We start from the raw sequence: 13,528 nt of genomic DNA, 5'->3' as shown, positions 1-13,528 counted from the left end.
CAAACTGTTAATTTCTTTGACAAAAAATTTTGGTATGTTTAGATGGACATGTAACTATGCATACACATATGTGTAACTCTCCTCCAAACCTTTAACATGATATATCAATTTAATGTGAATCTGGAGTGGATCCATATTAAGACCTAGTTGCTCAGAGTAGCAAAATAAAAATAATATTGAATATTTAGCCTGTAATCCAGATGTCCAAATATAATGCCTTTTGTATGCATATTGTGTGCATCAAAGCAAACAGAATTTATAGTCATCTTACTGAAACCAGATAGAATTGAGATGCTGAAAACATACAGGAGACCAAAAGATGCCAAATGGGAATAAATTGAACAGGAAATATTGCTTATTTAGTGTGTCTGTAATCTATAGTATTTTCATATTTGTGTTCATTTTAATGAATATATAACACATATATATATATATATACACATATAGATTTCTTATTTTCACCGCTGTTCATAATTCTCTTACCTCAGTTTTTCCCGTGAGATCTTACATTCCTCAAGAGTTGAATTGTCAACTCTAGGAGAGAAAAACTATATGTTAATTGGCTTGAAAATGTGCCCTCAGGGGGCTACAGGCAACTGTGGATAGCTCAGGGCTCAAGGCAGCTGAGAATGTACTCTAAATCTTTTGCGCTTTTCTTCTCAATTTCTGAAGTTCTACAGAGCTTATATTTTTCTCTCATAATCTCTGCTGTTTTTTCTTTACTAACTTTCCTCGTGAATATTTAAGAACACTATTGGTAGATGAATGGGGTTCAGTAATGGTATATAGAGTTGGTTGAGAAGGGGATGGACACCACTGTATTTTGTTGATTTCATATCAGACTCTGAATCAACCCATTTTAGAGTATCCTTCTAACTGCTTTTTCATGTTCCTTCATTATTTCTTGTTTATTCTACTAAGACTTACAATGGAGTCATTAGACTCCACTTTATTTCTGTCTATTGGATAAACAGAGAGACTGTGGCTTGCAACCAAGCAACCTGAAGACCAGCTTGCTTAGTTTTATATTTAGTTATTTTTTATGGGGTTTTGAATTTTGAATAAATAATATTTGGGGCTTCTTTTACACAGAGCATTCCCATGGGGGTGCTATGCACTGTTATTACTACTATGACTGTGTTAAACTTATTGCTACTAATGTTACAAGAAATAAGTGTCACAGTGTAACAAGAAATCTCTCGCTTGTATTGTATTTACATTTAATCTCTATAGAACTATTCTTTTCCTAAGAGGAAACATTTTTTCCTAAAGAGTTATAATTTTCTCTACACATGATCTGGGAACATATACCATATTCTTTATACTAGATTTACTTTATTTTGAATTTCAGCTTTGCCAAATTATAATGATCACCAGAGAAATATTATCAAACGTCATGCCTCTCTTTGTTATCTAATAATTGACACTCAGGATTTCTTCTCCAGTCTGGTAATACATTTTATTGTCTTTAGTGAATTACTAACACATTGGCTGGGAGATAAAGTTTTCCCCTATTAGAATTTCCATAAGTTGCTCTTTGAGCTTCATAGGCTCTTCCTAGGTTGCCCGTATGATCTAGATTCACATATGCTGAAACCAAATGACCTCCAGGCTCATATGGCACCTTTCTCTGCCATCTATTTCCTTTTTTTAAAAAAATCTATATTTTAAATCCATGTCTGCTTTTTTGATCATTAGACTCTACTATATTCCACTATATTCATTTCCATCAAATGAACCAAAGTGACTTGTGAGCTGCCAACCCAGCAACTTGTAAACCTGCTTGGTTGATTTCATATTTAATTCATTTTACAGGGCACTGAATTTTGCATAAATATTTGTGCTTCTGTTTATACAGAGCATCCCCATGGGGTGCTGTGCACTGTTATAACTATTATTATTGGGTTAAACTTATTGCTGCCAGTGTCACATTTAATTGTGAATTAGTAGAATCACTTTTCCTGATGTTGATGTACAACCCCATTTCATGTCTTTACCCATAAATTCATAACTATTCACATGAGAAGGCAATTTTGAAAAGGATAAAGAGAAGATTCACCTATCTTAAATAGTAACAAGATAAAATATAGTTTAGATATGCGTGAACCATAGTAGTATCTTTTTTCAATAGTTTATGAAATTTTTAACAGGCAAAAGGAAGGAAGGGGAAGATTTTCCTTTTTTTTTTTTTTAAAGACAATCCCTATGTTCAGCAAATGCAGGCCAAGCATCCTCTCATTCTCTTTCTCTCTCTCTCCCTCTGACATCAAGCAAAGTAAGAAATAGTGCCTTTTGAATAGGAGATTTCCTTTAATTACATTGGGGAAGTGATAATGGTAGGTATTGCATGTTTAATGTAATGTTCTGGATGCCCCTTTTCTTTCTTTCTTTTTTTCCCCCTTCACAGCCACCTCCTCTTGAGCAGAAATAAAAGGTTCGAGGCTTGTCAGCATCAGTTTATAGATAGCTGTTTAAAAATAATGAGATATTGGGTATTGTAAGGCTCAGGGCTGTCTTGCCAGACTCATTTATTTCCATTCACCTTTTGTCAGAATTGCAGACAGAAGACATTCAATTAAAACTTGTCACCTGTTGCAGATGACATAATTTATACTTGTATGTGTCATAGATTAGGGCTCCATGCTTCAGATGAAGCAACTTTACCCCTGGTAGAACAACATTTCTCCTGTTAAATATTTTGTTTTTGGTTATTTCTGATTTCTGTCATTGCAATCTCAGCTCCAATGCAGATTATAAACTTAGCACATGATCCCCAGAACCAGTTAAGAGCAGTCAATCACGTTGTGGAGAGGAAAAAAATAGAAGAGACTTCTTTGGGGTTGTGTCCTATGCACAGAAATCCACAACTGTATTTTGGATGCAACTTGAATCTGAAACAGAGGGAAGCCTTTGTAATTTCCTATGCAAGCCTCACATGTTTAATAGTCCAGATAGCTATCAGGAGACCAAAACGAAAGACTTCCCCTTGCTAATTGTTAATTCATCTGTAGAGCAAGGAAGCTTTAATGTGAGTCATGGCTTTTATCTCTTTTAGTGACTGAGGACTCTGTATAAAAAAAAAAAAAAAGAAAGCCCGCCTAATGGATATGCATTTTCTCTCCCTGTGTGATTTTTCTCTTTTATATCATCAGACATTATAACGTTTCCACATGCAGCCAAGCAGTTTCCAATGTTTCTGAATTGTTGTCATGATATTCCAGCACAAGTAAATGTAATCATTGGCTGGGGGAGTTTAGTGGAAAATAGACTCTGTGGGACTCCCTCCTGAACTGTAAAATTCAACTGGAAGGTGGCTCTGCCTCCCTGGCCCTTGAAATATACACCTTGTCTAATTTGCAGTGAAGACCAGGAGCAGGGAAATTAATATCCCTCAGTCCCTGTCTCAGTGGAAAAAAAGAAGAATGGAATCTTTTTATCACTTTTGGTTTGTTCACGATCTCATAGCTGTAAACTTTTAAAGGTGAAATCACCTTATAAAGTGATAGAGGCAAAATCACTTAGCCCTTTTGAGTAAGAGTGTTCATTATTTTTTCCTCCTGCTAGTTCATCATTCTTCCTACCTTTTATATGTGCCCCATATCATGATGCAGGTATTGTTTACCTCCATAATTGGTTTTCATCTGCCTGTGTTTCTGCTTTTGGAATATATACCAAATGCTCTCTTCCAAAAATAGTCTTTGATGGCAAAGAAGCAGTTTAAACATAGTGCTTAAGAACGTGAGTTCTGCAGCCATTCTCCCCACTTCCACTCCTGTTTCTGCCTCTTAATAGTTCCAATTTTCTCATCTGTAAAATGGGATGAATATAGCACCTGCCTCATAGGATTGCTATAAGGATTAAATGTGTTAATATGCATTAAGTCATTAAGCCGTTGCCTAGCACATGATAAGTTCTCAACAACCGGCCACTATTTTGGTTTATCCGAAGATACTTCATGCACAAATTGATGAATTCATGTAACAACGAAGATGTTGCTAGGTAGGGAGAGGTAGGTATGATGAGTTAAAGACTGTCGAAATAGGAAGAAAGGCTAAATAATGAACCATATTTAACAATATCATAATCTATTTTGAGAACAGGCAATATAGTTAGAGAAAATATCTACTGTTTGGTTTCTTTAATTATCTTATATGATCCTCAAGAATTTAATATGCTTAGATCCTCCTTGGAGTATACGTGTGAATATACAAATAATTTTCACTACTCCTCTTACTGAGAAGCCTGTAAATATGCACAGCTACTCTAGGTTAAACTGGTACACTCTCTCAGGATATTGTCCCGAAGGAGAACCCCATCAGATCCTGGCACTAAAATTGCCACTGCTGTGTCTGATACTGCTAATCTGCCTTTGCTTCTTTTCCTGCCGCTCCTCTAAGGGGTGTTTTCTCTGTTTATGATGGTTCCCTCATAGAAATCTCAGGAGAATTCAAGGGTGGTGTTGGATATTTCTCTTTCCCAAGGGAAGGAGGGAGGTGGCTTTAGGCAGCAAAGTGAACTACTGTATCAGGAAGACATATAGTGCAGGAAAAAAGTTCCTGTCCTCTTTACCTTATTGTTTCGGAAGTCTTGCCTTTCCATTCTGCTCCCTATACTCACTTGCAATCTATGATAACATTTATTTAACACAATAGTTTGCTTATTGTAGTGTTCATTAATGATATTTTCAACATTATTATCACTTTAATGTGAATATTTGCATCTATCTTAAGTATTCCAGGGGTCTAGATAAATTAATGTTTTTCAGCAAACTTTTATTTTGGAACAACATATTAAATGTGTTATCTTTAAATTGGGAAAGTAGGCTAGACTATCCTTGTGTAATTCTCTGAAGAGAAGATTTTTTTATTATCCTATGAAATGCCTCTGACTTTGTGCTATTAAAGATGTGAAAAATACTTTTGACTTTGGACTACAGAATATTATAAAAATTTGCATTTGGGCACAAAATATAGTCTCAAAATTAGCTGACCTAAGAAGACCTTGGGCTGAACTGTTTTACTTCTATTGGTGTTTATTTGCCTCACAGCTTTTTTTTTTCCTCCTTGCCCTACTCTTGCTTTCTCAATTTTGTAAATTCTGACAATGTATAAGATTTGTAATTCCCTTGTGGCAATGTAGGCAAATGCAGCATATGAAAGAAGAAGCAATGTGAAACATTCTGGTAGGTAGGTAATGCCAGCTATTAAAATCTTTTATTTAAAAGAAAGATAATGGCAGTCTACACATGAATGGAAAATCTAATTGCCTTAATTAACTTCCAATCCTGTCAAACATTGAACACTGTGGGTCTTTTATTTCCTGGGAGAAATCTTATTTTTAAACTTCTTCAAAAGTGGTTTTCAAGTGGAGTCCAAACAGAAATTGTTTGTGTTGAAGATTGAAAAGGTATACAGAGACAGGCTTTGCCACCTTTAGTGGAAATATTTGGATTATGTTGTTGTTTGTTTATGACAGATCTGGATTTCCCAGGTTCTAATCATAAATATTATTATTGTTTGTTTCTGCTAAAATGGTTAGTTTGAATATTTTAAATGTATTAGTTTAATTAGATAATTATAAATTCTCTATTTAACTTTGTGTTGTGTACTTACAGCTAAACTCAGGAAAAGCATCTTTTTTAAAAAATAGAATTTTGATTTGTTTCTGTATCTCTTCTAAAATAATCACAATCTAAATAATATTATTAGTGATGGGAGGGGGCAGGAAAGAAAATGTGATACTAAATATTTCTATAAATCACTTAGACATCAAATAGTATTATTATTTGGCTGTTATCCTTTAAATTATTTTACCATTCCATCATATCTCAAATCTGTTTACCTACAGAATTGAGATGGGATAGATTGTAACACTCTATGCAGATAGATGTTCAATAAATGATCTTGGCATTTTAAGATTTATAAAATATTTTTAAGTGCATTCGTATAATAACCATAATATAATGTTATTGGATCATTACAGTAAAACATCATGGAGGATATACTCTTTATATCTATCTTATATTTGGAAAAGCAAATAAGTTAAGAGACTCATAAAAGTTTATAGAAATAGTTATGGAAAGAGCCAGACAAAGAACTGAACCATTCTGACTAGCAAACTATGCTTTATTTGCTTTGACATATTCTTTGCATAATATTTAAGATAAAGGATTTAAGATAAAGTATTATGTTATTACAGTTGAAAACCTTAATAAGGGAAACTTTAATCTTCACAAAATCATGATTGCAGACAATGGACCAAGCTCATAGGGATTTAACGATTGATTATTATTTATCCTTCATTTTGATGTATGCAAGGCTAAAAATTTTAGGCCAGAGCATATAACAGAATTACTATAAATTAGTGGTAGTTACAAACAATTACCTAAAAATAATCTTATTTGATAATTTGTATTATATTTCTCTTTCTCTGGCCTCTCCATTTTTTTATTCGATTTGTATTTATTTTTAACTCAACATATTATTTGCATTTATTACTACTAATGAGAAATCATGGCTTAAGTCTATGTCCAGGGAATGGTGATAGAGATAGAATTTTCATTCAATGTTTTTGACTTAGAATATTTCAATCTTCATAGCATTACTTTTTGGTTAAATACTTCTGTCCTTTGCAATGTACTTTTTATCACTATAAAATTTGCCTTTTAATAAGAAGAAATGTAGTATCCCAATTATGCAGAGTTTGTTTTCCATTGACTTTTCTAAAAGTTATGAGAGGTGCTTTTCATAATTTAATGTTTGATTTTCTGAGATCCTGCCTCATTTATGACATGGTGCTTTAATTGTATTGGTGTCTTTAATTTTTAAAAATTTGTTTTTCTGGAAAAAACATTAAAAATAGAATTATGTTGAAAATATACAGATATCATCATGATATCTATACAGTATTGTTTTATCTGAGCATTTAAAATGTTATTGAATTTAAGTGCATATATTATTATGATTTACATGAATAAACCTATTTTCAAAGTTGCACAAATAAAGAGGCTTTGTCCACATACTTGAATACATATTTTGGACTGTTTTAACTTTTAGAGCTATGTCCCTTGTGTGTAGGTTTTTATATGATTGTCCTGGGGGGAAAAAACTGGTTTTACTGGGTGGTGTTTTCCCCCAGTGTAACTAAATAAATTGATGATTACTTTCAGTATGATGTGGAAGTAGTTGCGTCTGTCTGTTACTAGGATTTTGGTTCAAACATTTCACCAAGCATGAAATCAGGTAAACCAAATAACACCAATAATAGGATCATCATCCTACTAGACAATGCATAAAAGACAGATTTTTCCAGATTTTGAAAATAAGTTAAAAGCAGTATAAATGTTTTCTACTTGAATTGAAAAAATTGAAGTTGGAAATATTTGCCTGCTTTTGACAGGAAATGAAAAATCATGAGTATCAGTTATTATGATCCTTTAAAATATATTGGCTCTAGAAATTTTTACCATTAATCGCTATCTAAACTTGATGGAATAATACTGCATGTGGAGTCCCTGTCAATTTTTACTATATAATTATGTAATCAGTTTTTATGAGTATCAATAACTAATCTTTTTTCTACTATCGTATAAATAAAATTACAAGTCTTAGAAGAATGCATTATCTAATTAGTCTTTATTTTAGGAAATAAAGTGTAAAATCAGGACTTACGTGAAAGGTTTTTCACTGGATAGGTGTATAGCTAGGATAAATGAATGGATAGATGGGAAGGATGAGGCAAATGTATGAGTGAATGGATAGATTGTTATTGATCTACACACACACAGGAAGGGATGTGGGGGACATAAGAGAGCACCCCTTTAGATTTGTGAGGCATGGAATAGGTAATATGACTTTTTCTATGGTCACCTTTTGAAATTGAAAGAGAAATTCATAGCAATGGAATGTATTTGATAATACTGTTTGTTTGTTTGTTTGTTTGTTTTTTGAGATGGAGTTTCACTCTTGTTGCCCAGGCTGGAGTGCAAGGGTGTGATCTTGGTTCACTGCAACCTCTGCCTCTCAGGTTTAAGCGATTCTCCTACCTCAGCCTCCTGAGTACTTGGGATTACAGGCACCTGCCACCACACCCAGCGAAATTTTGTATTTTTAGTAGAGATGGGGTCTCACCATGTTGGCCAGGCTGGTCTCAAACTCCTGACCTCAGGTGATCCACCCACTTCAGCCTAATAATACATAACACATAATAAAAACCCTGTCAATCGATGATGTGTATTTTTTCTTCGTGATTTATAATAGCTAGCTTTCACTGTTGCACTTCCTCTATAGACTTTGCCCAGTTAACTAAACTACTTGATGGCTTTAAAGTGATATAACTGTATGTCTGAATTGTTTTCCACCAAGATCTTGAATCAAGTCACTCAGCCATGGTCTTTTTCCACAGATCTTCATGATGGACAAAACTCCATTGTCACAAACTCACTAGCTCTGACTTCCGGGTTGGAGAATATGTAGTGTTTTGTTCAATATATGAGGACATATTGCTAACGGTGAATACATTCCTTGACAAGCATGAAAAGCAAATTTAGGGAGTCTACAAACTCAGTCAAGATTTATTCTGTCAGCTTTCTTGGCTCTAACAATTTTAGAGATGTCCAAAAAATGTTCCCTCTCTCTTTAGCTTTTGCCTGTCATTGTTTCTCTCTCTCTGCCTGCCTTCTCTTCACACTTCTAATAATATCAGATTAAATGTTCTCATTGGGTTGGAATTGGATGACAAACATGTGAGGATATAATTAGTGTCATATGCTTTTGATTTTCTAGTAAGATTTTTAATTTTCAAAATTCTTGTAATGAAAGAGGTTTGAATGTATCTTAGATGACCAGAAAAAATGTGGTCACCTTCAACTGGAAAAATATTCTGAAGAAAATTTTGAAGAGAAATAGATGAAAAAAAAATAAATCATGATAAAAGTGGAGAGAAGTAGAAGGCATTAAACTTTATTAAATATAGATGCAATAAAAATAGAACATTAGAAATTAGATGAACAAAGGAACACATCTGCTGTAGGCAAGAAGTGCTTTAAAAGCAGCAATAAAGAAATATAACTTCTTTGTGACCAACATGCATGGCAATTTTCAGTGAATGCTTAATAACCTTACCTAACTTTTTTGGGTTTTGATATTTGTTTGTTTAACCTATTTAACTTTTCTCAAAGTTGTATCCTGATTTTATTTACACCATATTCTGATGTTTCAATATGACAATTCAGGCTTTATCTAGAACCAAGTATTTGTGTGTTCTGCTAAAAGATAATCAACTCTTAAAGTAGTATTATTAAGATAATATGAAAAATTGTCTTCCTAATAATCTTTAACATTTGAGTAATATATTCACTGTAAATATTCACATAGAAATAGATCTGCTTTTCCCAAATTGTTTCATGTAACTCAGATAACCCACAGCTCACATATTCTGCATGACATTAATCAGTATTCCAAAAAAAGGGAGCTCTGGTTCAATTGGTTTGCAAAACACTGCATGTGCTATGTAGCTTCCTCTTAGAGTTTTACAGAGCCCGTCACATATTAATGGCCCTGAGAGGGCTTAAATAAAATAGTAATACTGATGATGCTGTTAAACCAAATCTATTTCCTCAACAGTTTGAGAAATGCCAAAATATGTACAATGAATTACATGGTTGAACTTCTTAATGGATACTTTTACATTGTTATATCAATTAAGGTACAATGTAATACTGCAAAAGAGTGTCTCCTCACTTCTGCTCCCAAGCAATCATCCCTGTATTTGGTAGGGATTTATATGGTCCTGTGCTAAACTTTACAATTACAGTTTGGAAACTAGATTGACAAGCTCTTTCCTATCACTTCCTGATATTAATGAAATTTTCCTATATTTGTAATCTCATTCATTCCCTTGGCTTTTTTCTTAATCTTTTAAATCCACTGCCAGCAAATCCCCTTTGAATCTTGACTCATCCCATCACTATTTGGGAAAAAGTTCTATTCCTGCCAGTCTACTTTTGCCCATTTTCCAGCTTCACCCTTTAGCCCTCTCCTATTAACATGCACTTCCTTCAACATCCAAGCATTTGGAATTCTTTGAGAAGCTCTTCTTTTCCTTCCTTCCTTCCTTCCTTCCTTCCTTCCTTCCTTCCTTCCTTCCTTCCTTCCTCCCTCTTTCCTTTCCTTTCCTTTCCTTTCTTTTCCTTTCCCTTTCCTTCGCTTCCCTCCTCTTCCTCTCCCCCCTTCCTCCTTCTTTCCTTCTTTCCTTCCTTCTTTCTTTTCTTTTCTTTACTTTTCTTTTCTCTTTTCTTTTCTTTCCTTTCCTTTCCTTTCTTTTCTTTCCTTTCTTTTTTTTTTCTTTTCTTTCACAGAGTTTCACTCTTGTTGCCCAGGCTGGAGTGCAATGGCATAGTCTCAGCTCACTGCAACCTCCACCTCCCAGGTTTAAGTGATTCTCCTGCCTCAGGCTCTAAGTAGCTGGGATTACAGGCATGCACCACCACGCCTGGCTAATTTTGTATTTTTAGTAGACACAGGGTTTCTCCATGTTGGTCAGGCTGCTCTTGAACTCCCAATCTCAGGTGATATGCCCGCCTTGGCCTCCCAAAGTGCTGGTATTACAGGCGTAAGCCATCATGCCCGGCTGGGAAACTCCTCTTTCTATCCTGTGTTCAGCCCAACTCTGCTCTCAGTTTTCTCACATATGAGAGGAAATACAAATTTGTGCCAAAATGTAAATAACATTTCCCTTGAGACATATTGACATTTTGAAATAGAACAATTCTTGCATCTTTCAGAACTGAATCTTTTGTAGTGTAATTATGGCCTCCCTCCTCCCCAGCACAGAGGTGCTCTTTATTCAGCTCATTTCCACAGGTCCATCCTGAGACCTCTGGCAGACTGGAGGAAAGTTGGATAGCTCTTGGTCTACTCAGTCCTACACATTGAGCTTTCAGGGCTGACTGACGAAGAGGATGCTAAATGCCAGGGTCTTTAATTTAAGAAACTATACTAGCACCAAATAGTGGCTTCTTTGTATTAATCTACATGGAAATCTGCCTTTTCTTTGATGTGCAAATAGTGACCTTGATGGCTTTGCATAAAATGTCTTTTGGATCTGTCATCTGCTGATAGGTTTGGTTTTCAACCTCTGGCAATTTTGATTTAGCCACCACTTATTTACATTATTTGAATACCCCTGGTCCATTCTGCATTCTACTGTTTGTCACCTATGTGTCCTTGGGGGATACCGTCTAGGTATTTGATTGGTCTCAAACATAGCTACCTTAATAGTAAGCCGGTGCCTGTCTTTGCTCACAGGGGTGCGTCTTGACAGAGTACGTGGAGGTCGGCAGAAGTACAAGCGCAGAATAGATGCGGAGAACAGCCCATACCTGAACCCTCAGCTGGTTCAGCCAGCCAAAAAGCCATGTAAGTACAGCAGATGTGTCTGGCTTCCTAGAACATGAAATCCTCCCAGTTGGCTCCAGGTACATCAGCTTTGTCACGCCCATCCCTACTGACTCCAAGGAGACTTCTCTTTGTTGGAGAACAGTGGCTCTATTCCCAAAGATTGTCTGTGAGGAGCGACAGCAACTCAGCTTATTATCTTGTTTTTTCTTTTAGAGATATCTGTGGTTTTCTCTCTCCAGGCTTTTTTTACCTAGTCATTTTGTGGAAGCATAAGCATATTAATGCATAGCTTACATAGTGTGAATTTTACATTTACTGGTTATCTTTATTTGCAGAGGTACATAAAATGGATCATACTGTGATCATTAGTTCATTGGAGCTGTTAGTTTCAGATTTCACAAGAAAGTGATTTTCGTAGTTTTCACTAACTAAATGAGTTTGACTGCTCAACCTCCCAATGAAAGTACATTAGGGGCCTCATTAATTTGGAGCTATAGAAGGTTAACACACTAGCTAGCAATAGATTAAAACAAGAATGGGCACTACTAATAACAAGCATAGGTTGCTGGTTCCATCTGAGATGCCCTTATGGACGGTATGAATTGTTTTTAAAGACCTCATGGTTTTATGGAGCCAAGTTGCAATTTGAAAGGATGACTGGTACATTGCTAAAATGCAAGCCCCATTCTTTTTGTCATTAACGAAAAAGAGTTGGAATATAGATTGAGGCAATCACTGTATCCCATTTTCTGAAAATCAGTTAACAGTTGTAGTGCAACAGAACTAGCGTTTTAGGATGTTTATGAATAGGGATCCTACTGGGCATGGAGGAGTGCTTTGGTGAAAACGGTTTTCAAGTTTAGCTGTCTTTGTCTAAGAAGACACAACCAGCACTCACCAGAGGAAAATGCATCTGTAGCAGTTCTAGGAAAGACATGGGTAATTTTTGATCTGCCTTCAGGGGAAGAGAAGGTGTCCACTTCTAATTCAGATTCTCCAGGAGGGGGTCACTGCTGTGCATCATACATATGTGAGCATATGGAAATCTGTTAAATAAATAAAACAGACCCTGAACTGTAAATGAAAGGACATTTTAGCTATGTCAAAGGAAAAACAACCAGTTTTACATAAAATTAAAGCTTAAGTGAACATATGGCATAGTTTCCTTTTGCCTTTCCAAAAAACATTATGTTGATTATACCTTCAATTGTCCAATCTGGCATCTTCTCCTCAGCCCGCATAAGCTGTTTGGCATTCTGCAAATACAATCGAGGACTGCGTTAAACAGATTTTGCATATTACAATAAAAAAACCTCTCTGATATACAATAAAATGCAATAAATACTAATGCTTAATTTCATTAGAGGTTTAGTTTTCCTGAATTCACTAATATACGGACTGCCCGTTTCTCATTTATTTTATACAAACATTGACTGAAACTATTGATAATTTCCTCTACTGAAAGAAAAATGAGCACCAGCCCACGTGTAAGTTGAAATGATAGAGAAGCATCTACGGTTTTCTTCGTAAACCTGAGAAATTGGGAAGTGGCTTGTCAAGTACCTTTAAGAAGATTACAGCAATTTCAGTGAGCTCCATTTGTCTGAGATAAAGAGGACTCCTAATAAATCATTACTCATTATCTAAAGGCCTCTGTGTTAATTTTCCTTAGTCCATCCAATTAGTGTGTTTTTGTAACAAACATTTATAAAACTTAATTTTCAGATCCTGTCAGATAAGTGTCAAGAGACTGTGCTTGAGCTTTGCTAAGAAAGTGGCTGGGGAGATTTCTGGACCCTGACTGATTGCGTACTACAAAGGCCCAAGAATGAAAATTGGGTTCTATTGATTCTAATTAGGGAAACATTAAATAAGATTTACCTAGAAACAGTGCTGCCGGCTATTCCATTTTCTGAACGATAGGAATTTCTAAGCTTCAACCAAATTTCTCTGACCTCTCGTGTCAAGTATCCATTGACTTGGATAAAGCCAGTGCTATGTTCCCTGTACTAAATAAAAACTAGAATCAGGATTACCTTTGGATATATTTTTATGCTCTTTACTATTGGATTTTCTTCTAATCCTGAGAATCTAGTATTTGCTGACAGGTTTTGTTGCATTGTCAGAGC

The 13,528-nt window shown here is 35.2% G+C and overlaps 1 protein-coding gene across 10 annotated transcripts in view; it reads left to right on the top strand.

The window, feature by feature from the left end:
- ESRRG (estrogen related receptor gamma) overlaps nt 1-13,528 on the top strand; it is a 595,534-nt gene that overhangs the window by 517,040 nt on the left and 64,966 nt on the right. For all 10 annotated transcript variants that reach the window (XM_058430555.1, XM_058430554.1, XM_032136353.2 and 7 more), the window contains one exon: nt 11,307-11,417. In XM_058430555.1, the coding sequence (XP_058286538.1) occupies nt 11,307-11,417 (111 nt within the window). The remainder of the gene's footprint in view (nt 1-11,306; nt 11,418-13,528) is intronic.

This window comes from Hylobates moloch, unplaced genomic scaffold, assembly GCF_009828535.3.
Source record: "Hylobates moloch isolate HMO894 unplaced genomic scaffold, HMol_V3 SCAFFOLD_18, whole genome shotgun sequence".
NCBI lineage: Eukaryota > Metazoa > Chordata > Mammalia > Primates > Hylobatidae > Hylobates > Hylobates moloch.
This window is presented reverse-complemented; position numbering and strand designations above follow the sequence as displayed.